Genomic DNA, 27,502 nt, shown 5'->3' on the forward strand with positions numbered 1-27,502 from the left:
GAGGTGCCATTTGCAGTACAAAGCTTAAAACAAACCCAAAAAAAAAAAAGACTTTCACCTTTAATTAAAGCCTCTGAACTGAGGAGGTGACATGAGCAAGAGGATCTACTGTGATAACAAGCAGGACAGAATGAAAAGGGATAGATAGATAGATAGATAGATAGATAGATAGATAGATAGATAGATAGATAGATAGATAGATAGATAGATAGACAAACAGACTGACAAGTAGGTAGACAGACAGACAGACAGACAGATAGATAGATAGATAGATAGATAGATAGATAGATAGATAGATAGATAGATAGATAGATAGATAGACAAACAGACTGGCAAGTAGGTAGACAGACAGACAGACAGACAGACAGACAGACAGACAGATAGATAGATAGATAGATAGATAGATAGATAGATAGATAGATAGATAGATAGATAGATAGATAGATAGACACATATAGATAGACAGACAGACTTCTTCATAACCAGCATAGATAGATAGATAGAAAGATAGATAGATAGATAGATAGATAGATAGATAGATAGATAGATAGACAAACAGACTGACAAGTAGGTAGACAGACAGACAGACAGACAAGTAGATAGACAGACAGACAGACAGACAGACAAGTAGATAGACAGACAGACAGACAGACAGACAGATAGATAGATAGATAGATAGATAGATAGATAGATAGATAGATAGATAGATAGACACATACAGATAGATAGACAGACTTCTTCATAACCAGCATAGATAGATAGATAGATAGATAGATAGATAGATAGATAGATAGATAGATAGATAGATAGATAGACAACCTGTGTCAAAGACACTAAAGTCCTATAAAAACAACAAACAGACATGTTGTGTGTGTAGTCGTTCCTTCTGTATGACTGGATTGTATCATTTCCAGTGTTGATGCCACCTCGCACCCGTATCCTTCCTGTGACAGACAGAAGATTAGAGTGCGCTGAAAATATTTTTGACAGTGTGTGTGCACTTTTTAACTAGATGTTAAAAACGACCACAGCTGACACAACACAAATTTATTTCATTGAATGTTAATTGAGTTTTTTTTTTATATCAATAAGGTATACTATTATCATATATTTGTTATATATATTTATATATATTTATATACAGAAATACAACAAAACATATTTTTCTGTCCTAGACTGAAGGATATCAGCAAAGGGAAATGTAAACCATGTTCCATCCGATTTCTTGTAAAACGTCCCTCGACCATCGTCGCTCCCGGTCTGACACTTAACATATTTGCATAGGCAAAATGGGATTAGCCCTTAAACAGTGTGTTTCCTGAATCTTAATCTAATTATGCTGAGTGAAAAAAAAAAATCAACAAATAATAGCTACTCTTTGTCAAACCTCAGTATACAAGTGCACATGTCATTTACAGTGTTAGGCTTCAAGTAGATCAAAAGAAACAAATTGAACTAAATGTAAAGAAAAAAAACAAAGAAAAAAAAAATTAAAATGCAACATGAGAGGTAGAGAAAACTCAATGAAATTCTTCCGAGATGTGTCAGTCACTACAAAGCTCCTCTGATCACATGTGATCTAAGAGTTCATTCTGTATGTTTAAAAAAAAAAAAAAAAAAGAGAGAGAGAGACAGGCAAGACAGAGAGTTTCACACAATGCCGAGTTTTGCGACAATCAGTCAATAACCGGCTGCTCCCTGAGACAGCCTTCAAGCAAAAAGTCTTCGCCTCCTATAGCAGGCTAAAATCAAGCCAAAGCATAAACATTAAATGTGTCAATTAATCCATGACATCAGGCATCGATTCCCATGCGATCGCTAGCTGAAACATTTTAGTATATCCGATATTACCGAGTGAGTATCTGAGGAGCTATAACATCAGAATAAATCCTTAGTCTGTCTGTTCAGTAACTTTAATACAATAATTTTTAAACATTTGCATTGACTGATTGTTTTTGTCTAACCAAATCTTTCCAGTGAATCTTAAAAAAAAAAAAAACAAACAAACAAAAAAAAAACGTCATGGATTAATATGATAACCTTTTTTTGTGTGGCTTAAACACCAAAATAAACATATGCAGCAGGCTGCTTTCAGCTTTTAAATATTTCTTGTGTGACGTATCCAGAAAACATCCAGCAGATCTTCTTTATCTCTGTGTTCACAAACTGCATGGCACACTGTTTAAATGTAAACGCAGTTCAAGTCCATGACTTCCAAATGCTTCAGCATTAATAATAATAATAAAAAAAACAAAAAAAAACAAACGGAAATCAATTAGGATTAAACGTAAAAGAGGCTGCATGCTTTAAATCCGACACTATGACGTATGGCGACACTGATCGCGGCGAAACAGTGATCACCGTTTTGAATGAAGAGAAGGGCTTACAATGGCACGCTGAATGTGGTCTTGTACGGCTTTTTAAAACAATCGCCACAGACTTTCAGAGATTTCTATGAGGCCCTTGTACTAACCTAAGATGACTCAACGCTGCCGTGGATTCCCACTAAACTATCTCTCAGGCCCCTCTGACACTAGCTGTATTATTTATTTTAATATATAAACATACACAAGATATATTCAGTAAAATTCCCTCATTGCCTTTGAGTCACCAAGTTCACATTTTGAATGGTTAGTGACAAACAAACGCACTCCAAAACGCAGACCAAAACGCATGCACGTGGTTTTTTTTGTGTGTTTTATTTTATGATGTGTAAAGGTACGCAGGCTGACCTAGATCTCTCTTCGCATTGGCTGATGCTGATGTGTGAATCCACTAATGCTTCAACAGTGATTTTAAAAATGGCATCAGTGCAATGCTGGTTGAGTGTCAAAGGTCTTCAGTGAATTATTGTACATCTAGAGATTGGCACTTTAAATGCTTTTCCAAGCATCGAAATAAAAAGAGGAAAAAAGAAAACGATCAAAGACTCACTTATTAGTAAGCCATTTTCTCAAAGTACCACCTTCAAACTCGAAGAGCGTAGAACAAGGAAAACTATTGGCGTAATTTACTCCTAATTAAAAGCTAAGAGTTGAGAACGGGGTGGTACCAAGCAGGCATTTACATACGGTTTTGTCATGCACTAGCCACTGCAACAGGAAATAAATTTTCATCAAATTGACAGTCAAGTCTTAATCTGAAAAAATTCAGCTGAAAATACTGTCAGCTATTTTCAGGGACAAAAGATTCATCCATATAGAAACGCTTTTAAGAACACTTAGCGCAATTTCATCCGTAGTGGTTATTCGTGTTGTGTGTTCGGAACGTGTTCAGACACGTAAACGCATGCTAACGGGATGTGCACTGCTCCTGGTGGCCTCTTTAAAACACTATCACCACAAAGCGGCCAATAGTTCAAAACGCTTCATGAGCTTTGTACAGACAAGTCCATGAAGCCTACATAAATAATCAGCTAGCCATCAATACACATCAGTCAAAACAAAACAAAACAAAACGAAACAAAAAAACTATTATATTAAAACCAGAAGCATGTTATGTAACATCACCTCTGAGAAAAATGTGTCATTGTGCAGTGCCTGAACAAAGACAAGTCATTATTTGAAATACAGTGATGCCTTTAAAAACAAGGCAGTGTTCACAACCTTAAGACTTTTGTTTAAAAAAAGGCATTTCAATGTAAATGACAGTTCTAAATCTCTCGTGTACCTCTGAGATGTTGCTGATTTATTTTCAAGCAAAACTCTTAATCCAGCAATGCTTACAACGATTGACATACAGTACCTGTGCTTCTCTCAGGGACGAGTGGACTGGGAGGGCCTGGGAGCATGCGCACAATTAACTGTGGTTGTTGGTCAGCATCAGCAGCTTCTGTGCCCTTAATCAATATCGAGGCATTGTAATTTTTGCAGTGGAACGTCATGTTGATGGTTTGTTTAGCTGCCCAACCACAACACTAGCCCTTACATATCCCAGTGAAAAAAAGCTGTTAAGACGGACGAGAATTTGGGCAGACGGATGACGGTGGCAACTCTTCCAACAGAAAGATGCGCAACGCTATGTTTTCCCTTAGCATACAAGAGCTTTAAAGGCTCTCTCCTCATGACAGCATAAGAAGTACATTTCTTATATAGAAAACCACTGCAGTCCTGCCAGGAGTTAAACGTCAAAGCTACAACCAATTTCAAAATCTTGTATCATGCAAAGTCAGGCGTTACCTGTTATAACAACTCTTACCCAATCATAAAAATGATCATTATTCAGTTGTCCTGGTGTAGGGAGAGAGAGAGAGAGAGAGAGAGAGGGAGAGAGAGAGAGAGAGAGAGAGAGAGAGAGAGAGAGAGAGAGAGAGAGAGAGAGAGAGACTGAAAGACAGACAGAGGGAAGGAGAGTAGTAAAGAACAGGAAGTAGGGCTTGGATGGATTTCCTTACATGATTCTTTTTGTCACAGTTGGCTGAGCAGCTCATATTGGCACTTAAACAGGAAGTGAACTTCGGGCTCACTACTGGACGGTAAGAATTGCTTAACTACTCGCTCTATATAGGAAACCTCACACCTTTCTGTAGTGGCACCGTAGGACTTATTTTTTTTGTCTCAAGTTTTTGGCTGTAACCTTTTAGGTGTCTAAGCAGGCTCTCTTTTGTTCCAGGAGGTCCTTGTAAACAGATGAGTTGAGGAAACGTGGGTATGAGTCTCTGTGCATGAGCGTGTAAATTTGGAGCTGTGCCTCCTCGTACATCAGGCTGCTGGGCTCTGCCAGGCTCTGGTTGATGCCCTCCCTCACCCGGGAATCCAAACTGACCTACAAAACACAACATATCGAAATCACTTACGTACATAATAAATTCTAAATAAATGCGCTAGGGTTTAATTCCAGTAATCCTAATCATCATCTCATTTTACATCCAGCTCAATCTTCGTTTGTTATGTTGTTCAGCAATCAAATCTTAGGCAGAATTGTTTATGGTGAATATTATTAATATTGTATAAATTTGATTCTTTAATTCTGAATTTATCATATTGTTTTATAACCACAGGGCAGCGTTACAACAAATTCAAACTTGCGTCATTTTTTAATCACCTAGAATTTAATAAAGCTGGCTATGATTTGTCCAGGTTACATCTAAGGGATGGTATCTGGCAACCCTGACATTATTGGTGCCTCGTCATTAGTCGGTCTGCTGACCTGTGACTTTACGCTACCTCTCTGTTTCAGTATAAGATTGTACTCAGTGCATCACCAGGCTACAAATACGTACAAAAATGTAGTACAGTAGAACTTCGGTTTATGAGTAACCTGGTTTACTTATTCGTCAATGGACGAGGAAAAATCTTTTGCAAAATTTGTTTTGCAGGACGGACAAAAATTCACAGTACGAACATCATGTTAAAGGTAAAGTGCAGGTTAATTTGTTGTATTTTCGGTTTATAGTGTGTACGAATCATTGCTATTGGATTTCAGGTGCGTTAGAGACAAAAAAATTACGATTATATATAATTATTTTTACATGAAAATATATGGGGGTGTGGTACACATCATCATTTACATTATTTCATTATTTATTAAGAGACTCTCGGAACAAATTAAATTCGTAAACCGAGGTTCTACTGTATTTATGGTATGATGTAGCACTGAATTATCACTGGTCAACATTTTAAAAGTTGAAAGCTTGAGTTGTTGCCAGAGCTGCATTTCAGACAGTTATATCTCAACTGAAGTACATGGAAACAGACTATAACATTCACACGCATTCACCAATTAGAGGCTTTGTTTACACCTACACCTTTCGCTGCATGTTCTAATGAACGTGTCAGAAAATGAACTGATGTGCTGTTAGAGCTTCTATCCCGGAGATGGTGTTTATATAGCCTTTATGGTCACGCCATTCATGACAAGCTTAACCCGAGTTGCGGTAAATAAATACAGACAGAATGCATTGGCATCCCACCTCTTTTGGGGACAGGATAGATACATAATCCTCATAAATGATCCTTGCTTTCTCATCTATAGCTGCTGGGATGGTCTCCTTCTTTAATTCCTCACAGGCTATCCAGAACATCAGGTTCTCCTCACTGTACTCCGACCGGAGGAACTGCCTAAAAATGTCTCTGCCCTCTGTGGAGCGCATCATGAGCTCAAAGCTTCGTGCCCAGGCTACAACTTCATCCAGTGTGGGACGCCTTCGGAGTGGGAAGAAAGCAGGCAATAAGGCTTTAATAACCACAGAAGTTTTGAAACATGCAGGGATGAAAACAGGACTAAGGATTAAGCTTTAATGGCTGAGAATCTTTTCTGTTATATGAAAGAAGCATCATTTACTGCTGACATGTCTGCAAACATGTTTGAAATGAAACAGGATGAAATAAAAAGGAGGACTTGTCATTATTATTATATATTATAATAAAATGTTATATTATTATCTTTATAATATCTATTATATTATTAAGTCATCTTCAATTATTAGCATTATTATGACTCATCTTGCATCCACCCCTTAAATAAATGCCTGGTCCCTGCTCTGGGTTAAGTGGAAAATGAAAAATAAAGCTACTGATTACTTACTGTTCTTCTGTCGCTTCAATGCTGTCCATTTTTGTACATGTTTGCCGCTCAGGATGTTCTCTACGCTCTTCATTCCTAAATTGGTAGAACCAATGTACAATGGCTTAATAAAAGCAGTGAGCTGTGAAAAAACAAGCAGTCTGTCGTAATCCAGTAAGAAAAAGGGGCCGCAGACTATTTTAAAGTAATGAAATTGATCTACATTTCAATTCAGATTTTAAAACATTGACTGGCTCATTGGCGTCGTGTGGTAATGCCAATGCCTGGTGTGCCAATGCCTAGTGTGTACCATGCATGCATGAACATTTTACAGCAGTGGCTGGAGAACAAAGCCTTAATATTCATGTGTTTCTAGTAGTGCTGGATTAGAATTTGATGATGCTTGTGTAGAATAAATATAACAGCACTGTGCAATACGAATAGAGTTGGCCGATGACACCGGTGAACAAGATTTGTTTTGTCTGTCAGTAACTTTGCCTGCATATGAAAGTCTTCAAATCATTTAACTTTCCAGTTTCTCTGTAACATGACAAGCTGTGAAAAAACTCCTCTGCCGACAAACCCAGTCTTTCCTGTTTCTAGTCCACATGCCTTAAATGTCCTTAAAATATACTCCAGATAGGAAGGAGTGTATTGAAGAAATGTCAGTTCAGTACAGTGGCAATAACTACGTGGTTATTCTGATGGATACAGTGCTAATTTCATCTCAGTCCTACAAACATTTACGCACAGACAAAAAGAAAAAGTACTACAGTACATGAAATCAACACCAAACCTAAAACAACACAAAAAGTGGACGGTGAGGTGACTTCTGTTTCTAGTTCAGTGCGATTCAATTTGATTTTAACTGTATATAGAGCTTTTACCAATGGCTTTAATCTCAAAGCAGCTTTACAGGTTATAGTTGCTATAACATAAGTGATAACAGGGTCTAACCTGTCTCATAGACATCCCACAAGATTAAAAAGACTACGGATGAACAAAAGCTGTGATATAAAAGGAATAAAACATTTAAAGATACGCTGCTAAAGGACAACAATCAACTTCAGGGTATTAACAGACATAAAATCAGCCTGTCATGGATTAATATTAATGAAACTATTTAAAATGTTAAAGGTGGGGTTGAGAAATGCTTCAGAAAACTGCGCTGAGAAAACTTCACCATATTCTGCTAAAGCTAGTGGCGTCGACTCGTTAGTGTTCCATTAAAAATGATTCTATGCATCTAAAAGGCTGCATAGTGCATAGTGTGTAGTACAGGCCTGGCCAACCCGCGGCTCCCGAGCCGCATGAGTCTCTTTGCCCAGTTTCATGCGGCTCTTACGTTCATACCGTAGTTTGTATTTGTGTCTTTTTAATATGCGTGTTCGCTTCGCTTGAGTTCAATGCGGTATTTTTGTCAAACGCGTATGTGAGTGGGATGAAAATACCTCAGAGTTTCCCAGTAAGAGCAAGATCATTTGAGTAAACAATTTGTGTCAAGTTCGCTCTCAAAATGGCAGGAAAAAAAGGTGATGTTCATGTGTGCTCATGTGGATGATGTGGCTCTTTGCGGTAACACAGTAAAAAATGTGGGTCTTGGTCTCTGACTGGATGGACACCCCTGGTGTAGTATGTCATTTGAGACGTAGCACCAGTGATTTGTACATATAACGCTGTGGAGACGTGATTGTGCCTGTTATCATTTACCTTATAGCAGCTACAAACTGACATTACTTCACTCCTTCTCTTTTTTGTCTCTCTTGAAGATAATAAGACAAGAATCAACAAACAAACAAACAAACAAACAAACAAACAAACTTTTCAATCTTAATTTAATAAGATTAAATTATATTTATAAACTGCCAAATATGTTCCTGTGGCTCAGTTGTCGCAGTTATAAAAAATTAATCAACACATTCAACTGTGATGGTGCACAATTTCAATCATAAGAATAATAAAATAATCCATGTCATTTTACAAAAATGGCTAATTAAAAATCCAGCACTTGCTTCTAGGAATGTGTATTTTGAGTGTCGGCCAAGTTTAATAAAAAAAATCATGTATTAATATAATTATATAATAATCATATAGTTATTTGATTGGCATTTGAAACACTAAACCTAAAACATTTCCTGATAATTGGTGGTCAGACATTTGGGTGCCACAGTTCCCCAGAAATTGAGTTTAATTAAGCGATACTGCAATGTTTCTTTTTAGCATGATGTTACAGGCCCAGGGATGTACTAACAAGCTGGAAAGAAATCCTACAGATCTATCTATCTAACAAGAGCAGTGTTCAAAAAAATGATTTCAGTTCCACTTACTGAAATAAGTGGACTATTTAGATACGCGAGGGTGAAGAACGGAGAAGGCAAAGCAGTCCTTCCTTTCATTGCACAGGTAACCATTGGCTACACAAAGATCCATTCATCTAACCAAAGTGGCTTGAGTTCAAGGTCTGAGTCACTGCGCTGAAGACACAGGAACAGGAACTTTGGATATGCTGCTAATGGCCCTAAGAGCAGCAGGAGTAATGATGAGGTTTTCCCTTTGTGGCACTGAGTCTTTTAAAGAATTTTAACTAGAATCACCAAATTGTAAACCGTTCCCACAAAAATGATCAGTATGAAAAAGATTAGAACCCTAAAACCTCCCCACCGCCACCCCCAACAACTTTCCCTCACTCAACTAACTGATCTGATTAATTCCCAAAGCCATTCAAAACTTTCTATTTTGGGCCTGTAGAGAGGCTGCCTTTCATTTCTCAAAGTCTCTATTGTGTAAGTATAATTAGGCTTGCTAGCTGAAGGGCTCCACACATGCTGAGAGCACTCTAAATATATAAAGTGTTCCACACAGCTGTTTTGCATGTGATGTGGGGACAGAAATAGAGGCCTACACAGCTAATAAATACAGAGCATAATAGGAAATGGTTTGAGGAAACCCGACCATATAAACACAGGTTTGCCCACCAGAATCCCCCCACACACTTCCTCAATGTTTTCTTTATTTCTTGTGATATTTGTGTTCACAATGAGTGCAGGGATTAAAGGAAGTAAAGGAGGGAAAAAATGGCATGACTAAAATGTTCCCATCACTGGAAAACAGAAACATAGCTAGAAACAATAGACTGGATAAAAATAGAAAATATACTACAATGCAATGAAACACACTCACACACACACACACACACACACACACACACACAACCTCAGACATGCACACACACACACACACACACACACTCGTACACAACCTCACACACAACCTCGCACACGTACACACACGCACACACCCACACACACCTACTGTTATTGACTTTAAAACAATATTTTAAAAAAAGCTCTTATATTTCTGTTTTTCCATCATTTGAGATTTGTTTGAAGGTTAAATATTAACACAGTGACCCGGATGTGGGTAGCTAATAGCCAGAAGGTTAGATTACAGATTGCTGTTAGTGCCTGTTGCGATGTTAACATGGTTTTCCTAAGAGCTGCAAGATAAGAATTTTTAAATTGGCCAAAATCTGGAGCAAACTCAGTGTGCACAGGATAACACCTATCCTATAGATGTAAAATGTAGAATTTTAATAACATAGTTGTTTTGTACAAGCCTTGATGCCCGATGACGCCTGAGATAGGCACAGGCTCCTCGTGACCCGAGATAGTTCGGATAAGCGGTAGAAAATGAGTGAGTGAGTAGTTGCTTTGTACAAAATGCCCACTGTTAAAAATGCACTCACTATCATTCATTTTCTACCGCTTATCCGAACTACCTCGTGTCACAGGGAGCCTGTGCCTATCTCAGGTGTCATTGGGCATCAAGGCAGGATACACCCTGGCCAACCCATCGCAGGGCACACACACACTCCCATTCACTCACGCAATCACACACTACGGACAATTTTCCAGAGATGCCAATCAACCTACCATGCATGTCTTTGGACCGGGGAGGAAACCGGAGTACCCGGAGAAAACCCCCGAGGCACGGGGATAACATGCAAACTCCACACACACAAGGCGGAATTGAACCCCCAACCCTGGAGGTGTGAGGCGAACGTGCTAACTACTAAGCCACCGTGCCCCCTGTTAAAATAAAAATAAATGTAATATGTATTCCTGCTTAATAATGTTATCGTGCACATTTTATCTCGCTAAACATTTCTAATTTGCGATAATGTTAAGACGTTTGTCTGTGAGATCCGCGAGATCTCTCATGCGCGCTGCGGAGGCTGTCTGTCACACACACACACACACACATACACACACACACACACACACACACACACACAACAACGAGCGCGGCGCACACACTTAACAGCACGAAAACTCCCGCTTAATACAAAGAGTGACGATGGCTGATAGAGCAAAACGTTCAAAAGTGTGGTTATACTACACTAAAGTTGATGCAGACAACGGTCGTTGTCATAAATGCAACAAGAGGGCGGAAACACAAGCAATCAGTCAAAGCATCTTTCAAAAATGCATTACAGTACGTGCAGACAGAGAAATGCAAAGTTTTCGACTGCCTAGCTAGCTCGTCTCTGGTGGTTGCCCCATCTACGTCAGGTATGTATGCTAAAATCACGTTGAATCAACGTTGTTCACGTCATTTAAAATAAATGTACAATCTCCCTAATTGGTTTGCTTACCTTACGTTGAAATACTGTTGATTGCTTTTGGGAGAAATGACGTTATGCCTTCAACATATTTTCTACTTAAAATCAGTATGTAAACATTTATTTGGCTAAATGCACAGCACTTCAAGTGCTTTGTTTTTTGTATAATAGTTATTTGTTCAAACATGGCTGTTTCTTTCACTATAAATAATTGTTTTATTAATTTTACATTAAAAAAAAAAAAAGCAATGTTAATTCTGTTCTCAATTTGTTCTTAAAAAAAAAAAAACACACACACAACACAAAGTACCGATAAGAATACCGTTAAAGTACCGGACCGTTAAGCAGTATCGGTAAGAGTAGTAATACCGTTAAAACCTTAACGATACCCATCCCTATATATGAGACGCCTTAAAAAAGAATTAACAAGCTGCTAATATTTCCAAATTGACATTTCTGGCATTTGGTAGACACAATTATCCAGAGTGATTTTATTTCAGTTTATACAATTGAGGGTTAAGGGCCTTGCTCAGGGGCCCAGCAGTGGCAGTTTAGTGGACCTGGGATTTGAACTCATTACCTTCTGATCAATAGTCCAACAACTTAACCACTAGGCTACCACATCCTCTGCAAATAAACCTTTATATGATATTAATGATATATTAATGATTCAAATCAGTTAAAGTAGTTAGTTAAAATCAGTTAAAATATCGAGCAAAGGAGCTACAGCATCTTCCTACAATAATCTGATTAACAAAAAATATATATATATAAAATGTGGCTCTTACCCACTACATTATTCTTGACAAACAGCCATTATCTGTTATTAACGACAAGAGACTCTGATACAATTAAAACAAAAAAGGTACTTTATAAACACCAGGCATAACAGCCTCAAGTGTATGAACACCAGACACGGGCAGTCAGGGGAGGTACATAAAAAGTAAAAAACATCCACCGATCTGTGCTATTAATGTCATTTCTGTATGACCTGAAACACTGCAATCATTTTACCTCGGATTGCACGATCCCTCACAAACTGAATTGTATAATTAGCCTGTGTGTTGCTAGCTCTCTTTTATTTTACATGTCCTCAATGTGTGTGTGTGTGTCTGTGTGTGTGTGTGTGTGTGTGTGTGTGTGTGAGGGTATTACAGATTGTCTCTCAGATGTTTACGCTTGTTCTGCTGTTGCTCTTCTTCTCCACAGAGCTGGCACGTGCTGATAGACTAGCTAAAAACTCCACCACAGCAGTCTGCTTATTTTTAATGTTTGTTCTGACAGCAAAAAATGGAAGATTCTTTATGAATTCTATATGAGAATAACAAATTTCTCAAAACTTGACTTAACCAGTAATCCACATGCAAGCAGCCAACTGAATGGTGCATATAGGAGCTATGCTGTTGAATTCATATATTTGTAAATATGGCTCTGAAATAGTCAGTACCTCAACAGCTACAAACCTCTGGGCAAATTACTAATGAACACACGTCCGTGCATTTTCAGGACTCAATTTTAAACCAGGGGAATAAAGACAGATTTGAAATAACTGATAATCTGAGTATATAAGTAGTAGATTATTAATTTCTCTATCAGTATAAGATTCAGTATCAATGGATTTTTAAAAAATGTTTTTAATGATGCTAAAATAGAAGTGGAGACGACAATAGCTACAATACAAACAGCAACTAATAGTTTAATCCAACATAATTTATACAGGACGTGACTTACCAGAGGCATTTGCAGCAGCCGCACCAGCACAGACAGCAGGTGTTCGGTCTCGGGTGCCCAGGGGCCTGAGGGGGTCCTTCAATGTGAGCCTGCTGCTGTTTCCTCATCTCAAATCTGCTCACACTCTGCGGCTTAACAAACATCAGGACAACCGTTAACTAAACTCAACACCTCATGTTACATACAAAGACTATACTGAGATCAAATCATATACATTTTAATAATGTGTTAGCTTAGTTTGACAAATGTTTGACATTCGGTCCTGTTTTTTTTTGTTTTTGTTTTAGTTGTTGGGGTCTATGTGTGATGTAAAATAACTTCAGACATCATACACATTGCTAAATTAACGTGTGCTATGGGAAGCAAAACTGGTCTGCAAATTTGAAACTTTTGAACACTTATTAATATAATTTAAAATGAAATCATTGGACGATGATCCTTTGTGAATACCAAACAAAGGTTTACAGAAAATCCACAAACTATCATGCAGTATGATGCTGAGAAGGGAGTCATCTAACACACTGCTTTGTTCAAGTTTCCTTGCAGCACCACACGGGTTTCGGCTTAATGATGCTGCTTGTAGTGGAAATGTTTACTTTAGAGATGTTTTCTAAGGCCTTGTCCTTCTATGCTCCTCATGACTGGTAGTTATTGTAACTAGAAATTGCAGTTGTTTTCCTAAATCAGCATAAACAGCTTCCAGTAAACCTTTACAGTGAGACCTTGGTACAGTAGGTACAGATTAGCTTGGTCAGGAGATGCTTCTAAGCCAACGGTTGATGATGTTTTGTTTGGTGATGCTTCTAAGCCAATGGTTGACTCTTACCCGTGCCTACCAGTGTGATATTTTATACTTTAATTCTCTTAAACCTCAAAACTTCCACGAAACGACTTTTATCTGATTCCTTTTTACTTAACAGAGAGACATTCATAATAGAAACCAAATTAATCTATAACTACCGTAGTCACCAGATCATGGAAACTTACTGAAATCCTATTGGTCACCAGGGCTTTGACAAACAAAGGAAGGAGAGCGCAAATCTAAATATACTTTGTTTAAAGGTACATGGTTTGCCTAAATTAATCTTTTGATATGCTTAAACAGGAACGCAACTGTCTATAGTGTGTAGACCGACAGCTACAGTACAGAAATGACATCTGCACTAATATGTCTGAACAGTAGCCTTAACCGTAAAAAGCTTTATTGGCTATTAAACCGGATGAGACTGAAGAGCCTGCTCGTATAACTTTGCACAATTTAGAATTAAGGCATCAGGACCTTCATATCTGACATATTTTCTGTAATGAATTGCTGTTAGTTTATCTGCATATAGCTTTTTTTAATGGTGTTCCATTACTGGACACACACTTTGATGTTTGTTTGTCTAATCGTTCAGCTTACTCTTGAGAAATAATGTAGCTGAAGGAATTGAGGGTAAAAGGGTTTAATTAAAGACTCAGCAGTGACTCAGTAGAGAGTATGTGGTAGTGATGGGATTCCAACTCAATCTTTCAATCACCAACCTACAGTACTACTGAGCATCCTCTGTCCTGTCCAGAGTTCTTTGGATGGTTAATACATAGTTTTACTTAAAACCTTGTCTGAAAGAGAAACGTTTTTTTTTTTTCATATAAATTAGAGTCATTTCAAAGAAATGATTCAAGCAATCCTTAAAGCTGATTCATACCAGATGCATGGTATCAAGAATAGTTTGTACATCACTGATCATGTTCAAACTCATGTGAATTCGGTACATGCAAGCTTAGAAATAAAGTTTTTTTTAAAAGCATCTTTAAGAAAATAGCAAAAAAGCTCCACAGAATTTCAGCTGTGGGAAAAAAGCACTGTGGGAAATATGTGTCTGCTGTACAAAAATAAATGCAAGTACACGGTATGCTATGCTAAGTGCACAGTATCATATGCTAATCATTTCTGCTACAGCGTGCCTGTAATAATAACAATATACTGTAATGCAGCTTGGCAGTACAGTACAACATAGCGTAAAATGACTCGATGTTCTTACCTGCAAATCCATACGTTTGTCTTCAAGGCTTACAACACACTCATATTGATTCACATTTCTCAAGAGCAGCAATCACAGGCCAGATATTATTTTTTTGTGCTGCATATTATGACTCTTGTTCATGTCATTAAAGTTAGACATGCAAAGCATGACCAGCACCAGTTAGGCTGTGGAAAAATGCATATTGATGCAAAACATGGTCAGGAACGCCTTTGTTCACGCTTGTTGTACTCAACTACTTTGGGAAATATGCAAAATAGTAAGCCGTCAGTTGGTTAGAGAAAACAACAATAAACTAGGAGAAGTCAGTGGACATCTCTGGTGCATTTCTAACCTGTACTTTTCATCTGTTGTGTTTTTTTCTCCATCATCCATGTGGTATAAAAATTCAACGGATGCTTATAAAGTCACCAGTAGACAAAGAGCCTCTGTGTACTTTTCTAAACCATGGTTCAACATTTTGGGTTTGGCTAATTGAATTAGCACCATGTGTGCAGGGTTAGCATACATCGACCATGATTTGGGAATCATTCCAAATCCAAGTGGGTCACTTCTTTAGAAAAGCAGAGGGCATGAATCCCACAACATGCAGTTTCAAAGTGAAACTGCCAAACATCGCTGTGAGACACAGATTAACTGGATTCATCGATGGCATCCAGTAAATGGGACTGGATTTTACAGCATATGATGTGAATAGCCTAATTTGGTAACAGACCTCAAACAATCCTATTTGTATCAGGTTTACTGTTTGCATGTCAGTGCGCTCTTTTAGAACATTATCACAACATTATTTCCAACTAACAATTTAGTCAGGGACACAAACCGTGGTGAATCATGTAGAAAGGCAAAGACCTTATAAAAGATAGGCCTACACTCGGTTGACGTCAGTCTATTCATAGATTCATTTATTTGTTTTTACTAAGTGCTTTACCCTAACCCAGATCTCCACTCATTTGCACATAGAGGCAATTGTGAGCAACCAGTTCATCTTCCAACAGAGAACATGCAAAACTCTGTACAGACCATGACCAGAGTTCAGGATCACACCTGAAACCGCTGAGCTGTAAGGCACCAACACTACCGGCTGCTCCACCGTGACGTCAGATCAGGCAAACTCAAATGAACATAGTGAATACACTACACCTATATACACAAGTGTTAAGCTCCAACTTAAGAAATGTCAAAGAACCATTCACTCATGTCTTAAAACCTTTTTGGCATGGTTCAAATCAGGGCCGGCCCTGCGCATAGGCAGAATAGGCAAATGCTAAGGGCGCCGCCCACCACTAGGGGCGTCCGTGCGCCCAAATTATTATTTTTATTATATAATAAAATATATATATATTATTACCTGAGAAGTATTTTATTTATATATTTATTATATATATTTTATTGCTGTAAGAAAGGCAAGGAAAGCAAGGTCTCCGTAATATAGTTTTTTTAATATAGTTTGTGTGTGTTTCCAAAATATTTTCAAAATAAAGAAAAACAGGACAAAACTGTGCAGTTCGTTTCTGTGTAAGTTTATGAACAAAATGATCGGAACACAATTGTCTGTGATTCCAGGGGCACCAGGTGAAATCTTGCCTAGGGCAGCAAATTGGCCAGGGCCGGCCCTGGTTCAAATAAATCATTTTTTGGGGTGTTCCATTAAACCCTCTAATGCCACCAACAGGCCAGGTTTGGACATCCCTTTCCACAAGTAATCACAAGTGTCTCTAAAACAAGCAACAATCCGGCTGCCTATATGTCGACTCGTATCGTGATTTATTTTATTTATATATTTAAGTCCAACATCTTGGGCCATGATCCTAAATTTTCTGTTCGGTCTTTTCTGATAGTCACAGCTGAAGTACTAACGGCAGTGACCACTACTAAGAAAGACAAGAACCTGGAAGTACGGCTATATGTACAGTATATAAGAGTTATTTAATGTACTGACAGTAAGAGTAAAGTAGGTGTACAGATAATGTACTTTGGTGCTGTTTAAAATATGTTTAAAACTGTTTTAGGAAGTTAAATCAATTTAACTTAAATACTATTATAAACATGTTATATAGACTTATATTTAAATTGTGTTTGTATTTATCCCTAATGAACAAGCCTGAGGTGACTGAGGCGACTATGGCAAGGAAAAACTCCCTTAGATGGAAGAGGAGAAACCTTGAGAGGAACCAGACTCTAAAGAGAACCTCATCCTCATTTGGGTTGAAACTGGATGGTGTGATTATATATTATTATAAACCAGAGTGTGTTATTATGAATAATGTCCTTCTGTTGTGTATTGTTGTGTATTGATTAGGAGGTTATTGTCCTTAAAAACCTTAAAAATGTAAGTTATCAATATCATTAGGAAACAAAGCCATGAACTTAGCAACATAGACTTTGGTGTTCTTTATTCATTGGAAAGTTGCTTTTGGAAACAAAAACTGAGGTCATATCTTGGCTAAACTTTTGTGTACTGACACCATATCTGCTGTATTTGTTTGTCACATGCTGGGACTACACTTCAGATATATTAAAGTTGTTTCTAGGAAGTCTATTTCTAAGAGTATAACTGCACAATCATAAAGCTTAGTGTTTTGTACCTTTATCCTGTTTTTCCTAATAGTCCCTGTGGAAGTGTTCTGTGTTCTTGTACACGTTAGAACATACACACATTCCAGCAGAGCAAGTGATGCAGAGCACAAAGCACAGTGATGTATTAGTGCCCTTGAGACAGATGTTACAACACACAAAGATTGCAAAGTCTGTCTCACATTCGTTTATTAACAATAAACTGTATCAGTGCTTTGGCAAAATCCTGAAAATAGATTAGCACCGATTCTGCTGATTATTTCCTGTAGTTCCATTTTAATCAGGTTTAAGTTTCCTTATGATACAAACCCTCCTTTTACGGGATTCTGCTCGATATTTTGTGGCTGTAGTAATTAGAAAGTTAAGCTACATATCTTCTAAAAAGAAGGGTTTAGATGTATTTCAAATGTGAATGATCTTTTGTATGCTGTCCGTTTCTTAACAAAATTACTCAACCATCATTCTTTAAAGTAACTGCTTTATTCTTGTCAGGGTTGTGTTGTGTACAGAGCAAAGGAAGACTAGAGGCAGAGCAGAAATACACTCCGGATCTCACTTTTTCGTTCTCTCTCTCTCTCTCTCTCTCTCTCTCTCTCTCTCTCTCTCTCTCTCGCACACACACGCACAAACACACAAAAAGAAAAAAGTTGTACGCATTCATACTTCTTACACAAGCCACAAAACTTAACGCCCTATACACTCTAGTCCTGTGAAATTAAAACAGAAACATGATCCACAATTAATGAGAATTAATTGAAAAAATATAATATAATGTTCATTGACTTTTGAGTTGATCCTGGTGCTTCTTTTCTTGTTCTGCTCTGTAAGCTTGGGACTGTTTCCTGTATTGTGATTAAAGAAAGACTCTCACCCATAAAGAAGGTAAAGTGTATTATAAGCAAAAGGTGTTTTAACAAATTATTAATTAAGGGGTACTCACACGTGTGCTACCAGAGTAAATATTTTATTTCTTTTTTTTTCTCTTTTAGCATTTAGCATTTCATTTACATTTTGTCAGTTGTAATATCCTATTAAATGTGGAAAAGGAGCTGCCGTGATTTATCTTTCTTTTCATTTTTCACATGAAGGAAACCTGCCATTTAACAGGTGTGTGTCCACTTCCTATATCCACTGTAGGATTTGTGCTTCGATAAAAGGAGCCTTCAGACTAAACGTAGGGGAAAAAAAAGTTTTAATGTTGTTTCACACTGGGGTCACGTGAACTTCATAACACATGAGTGTGAGTTGCAAACAGCAGGGGCGAAATACCACCTCACAAACAGAACTGTAAACAGATTGATGCCGGTAGTGATAGACAAACTGTGACGAATCATATAAATAAATCTCACATTAAAAAAAAAAAATGGAAAAAAATAAATAAATAAAACATCATTGGAGCATACAGTGATGACTTGTCACATATAATCCATATGTGAAAATGATCTATAGCAGGGAAACTGGTTAAAGTAAATCAAGCTCTTTGATGCTCCAAGAATTCGAGCTATTCTTTTTTCTGTTACCTAAAATCAAAAAATGGCTCTATAGTAATATAATAAAATGAGGTTTTAAGACATTTAAAAGATGCACAGTATAAATGGCAAACAATGTAAGAATAAGAGGGATAAATTAAACCGAGCTTTGTCCTGTTTACTCGACACACGATGTGATTAATCAAGCCGCAGTGCCACATTAGTGTTTAATAACTACAAGAAAGGAACGGCGATGAACTCCGGAAAAATCATCCAACAAATGGCGCAGATACAATCTTACTTGGAAAACATCTCTCAACCATACAAGCTACTAATTTCATCGGACTAAACTGAATTCAGCCCTCTCTGCCAACCCGGCAGGATGAATGTGACACTGTGATAAACGCAGACATTTACATGTGTGTATTGAACACGTGCGAATTAATTCAATTTTAATTTCCTTTATAAAACTACTAGTTAGGGGAAAGCGAAAGAAAGTCTTCTCTACTCTACTCTACTCTGCTCTCACACACAATCCAAATTCCCTATATGACCACAATGACAACAAATTAAAATGAGATTTTTTGCTAATTTGCCCAAATTATATATGACACAGGAAGCAACAGCACATTTCTTTTTTGATTAACTGATTAGTCATATGAATGAATCAACACGTAATCGTCTTAAAAGTGGCTTGGGAATGATAAGTGCTGTAACTTACCATTTGGCATTTTTGGGCCTTTTTACACCTGGTCACTTCATGTGTTTTCTCTGATCCGATAGCTATCGGATCTGTTAAAACTGTTCCGTTTACATTAGGCCACATAAATGCGTCTTGGCGAATCGAATCAATCCGATCTTTCTACTCCCGCCCAAAATGCAAGTATATTTTTAACTCATTTCTGGGGTAATTGAAATGGAACACGCTTTGGTGTCTGCGGTTTTCAGAATGCAATCAAAAAGAAGATGAAAAAACTTGTTAAGACGGTTATGCTACAAAAAACAGCATTTACTGTTTGCTGCATTTTCGCTGGCGGCAGCAGTGCATTTTAGGACAGACAAGGACACCCAACAGACAGGCATTTTGGGTGTGTTTGCTGTGGTCAGAATCCGTGTGTGATTGTTCCTCGTGCCTCCCGCAGTTTCGGTCTGGTTTCAGACTCACTTGATTTTATTGAACCCCGGTGCATCTGTGTTCTTATTATCTTATTGTTCTGCTGCTATTATATGCAGAAGAGTGAATGAAGTGTGCATCTATGTGCACTGCATGCTGCAAATTAAGAGATGTCCAGGATAATGTGTTGTGGAAGCTAATAATGTCATTATCGCTGTCATTAAAATGCATGCGCGGGTTACTTTACTTCCTGAACAAGTGTGGGCCTGAGTACAAGCTGCGTTCACATTCATGGGAATTGTGGCACAGTTCCAGTGCAACCAAACCAGACCACCACCTACAGGTAGTCTTGGGTTCGGTACTACGGTTAGCTTCCTGGTCTACATACAGCATTAACAAAAGCACTTTTTAATGAGAGCAATGCTCTGTTTCACCCCAGTGTGAAAGCCCCTGAAAAATCCCTAAAACCAGCTTTCACACAGTGCTATTTGGTCCAGAAGAGTCAGTGCTCTTGCTGCCTCCAGTGCTTTACTATGGTATTACATTCTACACAGGAAAATAAAGGCTTGCTCTCTCACACTAATAATAATATATGTATATATGTATAACAAATCCATATCAATACATCTTCATCATTTCAACTTATTATGTTGTGAGCTGGTAATGTAATAGTTCAGAACATAAAAACATTTTGTGGAATTTATTCACCTAAATACAGTCAGATTCTGTGAGATCAGTATTGCAATAATTATTGCGTAGTATTACTTTGAAAATATATTGTGCAACCATTGTACTGTTACTGTTACCATTTCAGGAATAATTTGTGAATAATTATTTGTGCTACATATTATATCTGAAAATATTCTAAAATAGAGAGATCAAATTGATTTAAAAAAATTTTAACATAGCAAACTTTAAATAATAGCATTTTTATAAGCATTGTGCATGTGCATTATTGTAAAAGACTACTAATATACTAGGTCAACAATTTTTCAATGTTAGACCTTAATCGTTCTCACCAGTGGCAGTAAGATGCCCCTCATACATTAATGAAAATGCACCCACTATGTACTGGAGCACCTGAGCGCCACCACTACAGTACGCACAGTGGTACGGATTTGGTGGAATATGTTTTTTGCACTGCACTGTGTAACAAATAGAAGACAACCATTTATACAATTTGATATTACACGTAGTTAAGCACTTCATTCCTAATTACTCAGATTGTGTCGCGTTGTTACGAAACAAAAACCTCCTCTAAACTAGGTGAACACGTAGCCATAGCTTGCTTTTTCATGTAATATTATGATTGGTAATCATTCATATGTGGGAATCACGGCAATTCTTACACATTTAAAACTGCATAAGACATTTATGGTCATATTTAATAAGTGACGTGACATACAGCTAAGTATGGTGACCCATACTCAGAATTCGTTCTCTGCATTTAACCCATCCAAAGTGCACACACACAGCAGTGAACACACACCGTGAACACACACCCGGAGCAGTGGGCAGCCATTTATGCTGCGGTGCCCGGGGAGCAGTTGGGAGGGTTCGGTGCCTTGTTCAAGGGCACCTCAGTCATGGTATTGCCGGCCCGAGACTCAAACCCACAACCTTAGGGTCAGGAGTCAAACGGTCTAACCATTCTTCCTGCCCAATCAGAGAGAAAACATTCTATCATGCTAACTTCTGATTCCTTCTATGACCTTGAATACATTTACATTTGTGACATTTGGAATCCAAAGCAACTTACATTTTTATCTCATTTTATACAGCTGAGCATTTGAGGGTTAGGGGCCTTGCACAGGGGCCCAGCAGTGGCAGCTTGTTGGACCTGGGATTTAAACTCAAACCTTACAATCAATAGTCCAAAACCTGAAAAACCACTAAGCTGCTACCACATCCCCACATCCTTGAGGGGTTCACAGTCTCACATGATTGAGTGAATCTTGTGTCGAGTCATCAAGACCCCACCCTGCTTTCGGTTCACCTCCAAGTTGACCTCAAAAAGAATTGATTAGCTGACTAAAAATCAAAGCCTTGGAGTCGATTCGACACAAAATGACTTTTCTTGGGCACACACATTTATCTACTGTAGCTCTGGACTGTTTCACTTAGAATGACAGACGACTTGAAAAAGATTGCAGAAAACAACAAAGATGGATTGTTTATATTCTGGCCAGAAATCAGGGATTGAAATTGAGGTTTGCTAGTTTGTGTGTCTCATTGGATCGACATAAGCATATAATAGTATTCTCATGCTGTCAGTGAAGTTGTAAGGCAGTTAATGACCTGTTATTTAGTTAAGCCTAGTTATTAGTTCTGTAATAGGATTAGTTGGTAATAAAAATGAATTGGAAAATAATCGAATATCAATTAATCCTGAGTTGTAGCCCTAGACACCAGTGAAAACAAGGCCTAATGTGTAGCAGTGTGCACTTGCCCTGATTCTACTTCTATGAATCAAACTAATCAACATTTTTTTAAATTCGAAAAGCATTGTGTATCTGACACTCTCCGGGTATCGGACACCCTCCGTGTATCGGACACCCACCGTGTATCGGACACCCTCCGGGTATCTGGGTATTAGACACTCTCTGGGTATTAGACACTCTCTGGGTATAAGACACTCTCTGGGTATTAGACACTCTCTGGGTATAAGACACTCTCTGGGTATTAGACACTCTCTGGGTATCAGACACTCTCTGGGTATCAGACACTCTCTGGGTATCGGACACTCTCTGGGTATCAGACACTCTCTGGGTATCGGACACTCTCTGGGTATCGGACACTCTCTGGGTATCGGACACTCTCTGGGTATCGGACACTCTCTGGGTATAAGACACTCTCTGGGTATCGGACACTCTCTGGGTATCGGACACTCTCTGGGTATCGGACACTCTCTGGGTATCGGACACTCTCTGGGTATCGGACACTCTCTGGGTATAAGACACTCTCTGGGTATCGGACACTCTCTGGGTATCGGACACTCTCTGGGTATCGGACACTCTCTGGGTATCGGACACTCTCTGGGTATAAGACACTCTCTGGGTATAAGACACTCTCTGGGTATAAGACACTCTCTGGGTATAAGACACTCTCTGGGTATAAGACACTCTCTGGGTATAAGACACTCTCTGGGTATCAGACACTCTCTGGGTATAAGACACTCTCTGGGTATAAGACACTCTCTGGGTATAAGACACTCTGTATCAAACGTGTTTAATGCCTGGTTTCACAAAAGCACTATAAAGTTGAGATGGTCGTAGTTGGTGGATAGAGGCTTCAGTTTAAGAGGGACTTTGTGCTGTGATGCTTTCTGGGAACTCAGTCCAGTGTGGTTAGTTCTATGAACAAACTGTGAGTTTGCATGCAGTTTCACAAAAACGTATGCGATTTCCTCTGCAGCCCCGGTGTTTAAAAGGGAATCATAGGGACAGAAAGCATCAGCTTTTTATACAGGACTTCATTCAATAACCTTCTGAAGGAGATTTTGTAAAGTGTCATAATGTGCAAAAACCTACCATGCAAATTAGCAGCTGTTTATCCACAGACCAGGCAGAAACCTCATTGTGATACAGTGGAATGTTGAGTTGAATATGGTGCTGGGATATAAACGCACTGGTGACCAGTTGTTTCTTCTCTTACCATCACTGGTTGAGGATATTTGAAGAGAAGGTGTGGTAGGTAGAGGTAGGTTTGCTACACCTGGCATTCACAGGCAAATCCTTTTCTTCATTCAAGGGCAAGGTAAACCAGGATAAAACATCTAGAAACAATAAAAACTGTTACTAAAATCTGTTAGTGTGTGACAGCAAAATGAGACATTCATGTTATTTAACACCAGATATTATGCCAGATATTTAGCCTTCGGTGGCCGATAACCAATTCAACTAGTCAATTTGTTTGTGTAGCGCTTTTAACAATTCACATTGTCTCCAAGCAGCTTCACAGAAGTATAGAAACAGAATAAAAATGAAGTTAAAAGTTTAAAATGAAGTCACAATATATCTCTAGCATCTATACCTAATATTTCGGTGACTGAGGCAAGGAAAAACTCCCTGAGATGATATGAGGAAGAAACCTTGAGAGGAACCAGGTTCAGAAGACAACCTCATCGTCATTTAGGTGATTAGGTAAATAATGTCCTTTCTGACTGACTGAACTAAGCTGTGAATGATGTCAATCCATGCTGTCCGTTCCCCAACCCGGGTGAGGTTTCCCAAAGGAAACAACACAATGACCCTTAATACACACTAGAGCAGACATCACAATGAATATTTTCTTTGCCGGTTATAAATTTGAACTTTGGCTTAACAGGAACTTTCAACAACGGTGAGCTGGTGTGATGCTGTAACCAATAGGAAATATCACTAAGAAACCTAAAAGTGAAAAAACACCTTAAGCATAATATATAAAAGTTCATCATGTATTATATACTTAATTTTTTTTTCAGTACTTATTTAGAATAGTTAGACGTTTATCCCTGTGAAAGCGCGCTTACTATTGAAACACTCACGTATTAAACCAAGAGCATTCATACAAATCTTGCCTGAGCTGCTGTTACAGAAAAATAATCAACACACGACTGCTCAGAATCAAGAATTCAATAGTGCTGTAGTTGAATTGATCTGAATTAGGCAAAAAGTAACGACGTGGACGCCAAACCCGGCCACTAATCTAACCTCTACACCTCTGTTATTCCATACAGTTGTGTGAATTGTTAGGAATCAGTAAGCAAGAGAAAATACAGGCTGTCTCGGCTGCGAAACCCCCCCCCCCCCCCCAGAAATGTCTTACCACGTGTGTAAAAGGTTAAATCACTATCATCTGATCATCTTCACCTTAAGAAATGTAACTCAGTTCAGGCCCAGAGCAGTTTACAGCATTAATAAAGGGAAGCAAAAAGCAGCTTGGTTCATTCTCAGTGCTTCTGTAGGTAATCAGGACTGGTTATTTCAGTGGGCATCATCTGTCAGCTCTTAAATAAACAGCTGATGGAAAGCAGATGGGCGATCAAAAGGAAAGGGACTCTTAAGAAGAGATAGTGGGCGGATGGCTTGTGTTAGGAAGCGTGGGAAAAACGACAAGGATGCAGGCACCCCCCCCCCGCGCGCGCCCCCCAATGTGGTCGTTAGTGTGTGTGTGTGCGTGTGTGTAGGTGTGTATTTATGTGTGTGTGTGTGTGTGTGTGTGTGTGTATGCATGCGTGTGTGTGTATGCGTGTGTGTATGCGTGTATGCGTGTGTGTGTGTGTGTGTATGCGTGTATGCGTGTGTGTGTGTGTGTGTGTACGGTAAAAGTGTCAGGAACAACCCCAAGCGTGTGTGATGTTAACACGGTCTGTATTGTATCGCGTTGCTCTTCTCACTGTGCAGCTGTGAAAAGATTTGATTTGTGAATCTGAACCAAGTCACTGCAGGTAGAGAGAACAGAAAAAAAGATAGAAGCGAAGCCACGGAGACGTTTCTTTAGCATTATAAATAAGAATAACGATTTGTTATCGTGTTATAGTTTCGTACACACGCAGAACATCACGGCTACTTCTCGGTTAGCTAACGTTAGCCGCTGCTTATTGTACACGACGTTAAGGGCGACAGTTAGCCGGTGCTGCTAGCCGCCGAAAGCTAGCGGGACATTGTGAAACCTTTTAAAAGAACATTTCTCGCCTTACCCTCTTCTTCTCCCCGTGTTACTCGTCTGAATGGGTTGACTTTACAGTTGTTTTTGACCGATATCCGCGGTGTCACGCGACGAACGCACGCCCTGCCGTTTTATCTCCATCAGCGCTCACCCTGTTTTTTTCTGCCATCCGCCCAACTTCAGGACCGAGCCAGTGGGAATCGCACTGCGCATGCGCCGCGTAGCTCCAGCTGTCAACGCGCACGGACCGAAGCTGCAGGCTATACGTCCAAAACCGCATACTAGCCTACTACATAGTGCGGTTACTATAGTAACCAAAGGATGTACCGTCTAGACTATTTAGTGCGGTAGTATGCGGTGTGTGCTCAGTCACGACTAAGGGCCATGTAGAGAAAGTTATTCTAGCAGACCTGAATTATTGTATGTGTATTTTATTTCATATATTTTTATTGTATTAAAAATATACATATTTTAGTTTTTTTATTATTATTTTGTTTTCTTATTAAAAATATTTGAATGTTTTTCGAGCAGTAATTTTTACATTTTTACATTTTATACATTTTTGTTTATTGTAAATTACATCCGTGGAATTTTCGACTAAGATAAAAATCAATTCAATTAAATCTTATAAAACTAGATAATTAGATTGTATGCTAAACGTATTTAGGATAAAACGTTGGGTCTAAACAATAACTTTTTTGTCATAAATGTTACCTTGTTGCTAAATAAATAAAAAATAAACAAATAAAATAAATAGAAAAATTAATAAAAAATAAATAAAAAGTCAGTGAGATAAGATAATTTTATATATATATATATATATATATATATTATATATATATATATATATATATATATATATATATATATATATATATATATATATAAAATCTCTTTGGGCATCTATATACTGTATTAATTCCGGTATATGAACTAGAAACACGAGTTACAGCTCTTGCAGTACATCATTGATCGCCACTAGGAGGCGCTGATGCACTAGTTGCTAAATTTTGCTCCACTCCTTTCAAGACTACTTTTTTAAGACATCAGATACCTTTATACTGTACATTAGACTCAGAACTAGAAGGAAAGACATATTTTAAAAGTTTTCCGTGATTCGACTTAAATACGATCCGTTCTTGGCACATTTCATATAGTGAAAGATCTGTTTCACTCCAAATACATTCACTCATCTTTAAATAGGATTCATTCATCTTCAAGTTGGATATCTACTTCATCCTTGTCAAGGTGGATCCGGAATTTATCTCAAAAACATGGTGCAGGAAGAAGGGACACAGTCAATTGGATACCAGTCACATACTCATTCACACATGGGGCTATTTATCCTAGTCAATCCACCTATAAGCAATTTTGGAAGTTGGGAAGAAACTGGAGAACCTAGAGGCAAGCCAAATGCACACAGAGAGCAGGTGAAGCTCCAAAAATGTTGAATTGTGTTGTTGCAATTCTGGACAGAGATACCCACATCATGCTAAACCTTTAGTATTCATCAAGATTTTATTTAAATGGGAAACTATGTAATAAAATATTTTCAGTAGCAATAATTGATTTCAGTAGCTATTTTATTATTTCATTTCTTAAAAAAGTGCTGAAAATGTTCCAGGTTTGCTTAACTTTAGCATCTGGATAAAATTTACAGTGTGTGTCTGTTTTGGGACATTTTGTTTTCCTTTAATTTCTTCTATCCTTTCTTTCTCATTTCTAATTCAACCGTTGTCTTAAAAAGGATATAGCTATCACAGTGGCCTGTAGAATACTGTATTATATAACACTGACAACAACCTGGGAACAT

The 27,502-nt window shown here is 38.2% G+C and overlaps 1 protein-coding gene across 3 annotated transcripts; it reads right to left on the reverse strand.

The window, feature by feature from the left end:
- Positions 1-1,100: 1,100 nt before the first annotated feature.
- Positions 1,101-25,866, reverse strand: rgs17 (regulator of G protein signaling 17). Of its 3 annotated transcripts, none has more exons than XM_060872897.1 (6): positions 25,721-25,866; positions 23,695-23,815; positions 12,857-12,987; positions 6,526-6,600; positions 5,912-6,143; positions 1,101-4,764 (listed from the first exon to the last, which is right to left on the reverse strand). In XM_060872897.1, exons 2-6 carry the CDS (start codon positions 23,695-23,697, stop codon positions 4,579-4,581), a joined length of 627 nt encoding a protein of 208 aa, XP_060728880.1. In that variant the 5' UTR covers positions 23,698-23,815; positions 25,721-25,866; the 3' UTR covers positions 1,101-4,578. The 3 variants fall into 3 exon arrangements, with proteins under 3 accessions (XP_060728880.1, XP_060728879.1, XP_060728878.1); XM_060872896.1 differs by having other exon boundaries at positions 23,571-23,815; XM_060872895.1 differs by lacking the exons at positions 23,695-23,815; positions 25,721-25,866 and adding an exon at positions 14,881-15,203.
- Between the last annotated feature and the right edge of the window lie 1,636 nt (positions 25,867-27,502).

The sequence above is a fragment of the Tachysurus vachellii genome, chromosome 6 (genome assembly GCF_030014155.1).
Source record: "Tachysurus vachellii isolate PV-2020 chromosome 6, HZAU_Pvac_v1, whole genome shotgun sequence".
NCBI classification, from domain to species: Eukaryota; Metazoa; Chordata; class Actinopteri; order Siluriformes; family Bagridae; genus Tachysurus; species Tachysurus vachellii.

Excerpts from the sequence above, each read along its gene's own strand:
- rgs17 (XM_060872895.1), bottom strand. Across the intron at positions 6,601-12,856 it reads GGCTGCTGCAAATGCCTCTG|GAATGAAGAGCGTAGAGAAC; the intron begins GTAAGTCACGTC and ends CTACCAATTTAG. Across the intron at positions 4,765-5,911 it reads CTATCCTGTCCCCAAAAGAG|GTCAGTTTGGATTCCCGGGT; the intron begins GTGGGATGCCAA and ends TGTGTTTTGTAG.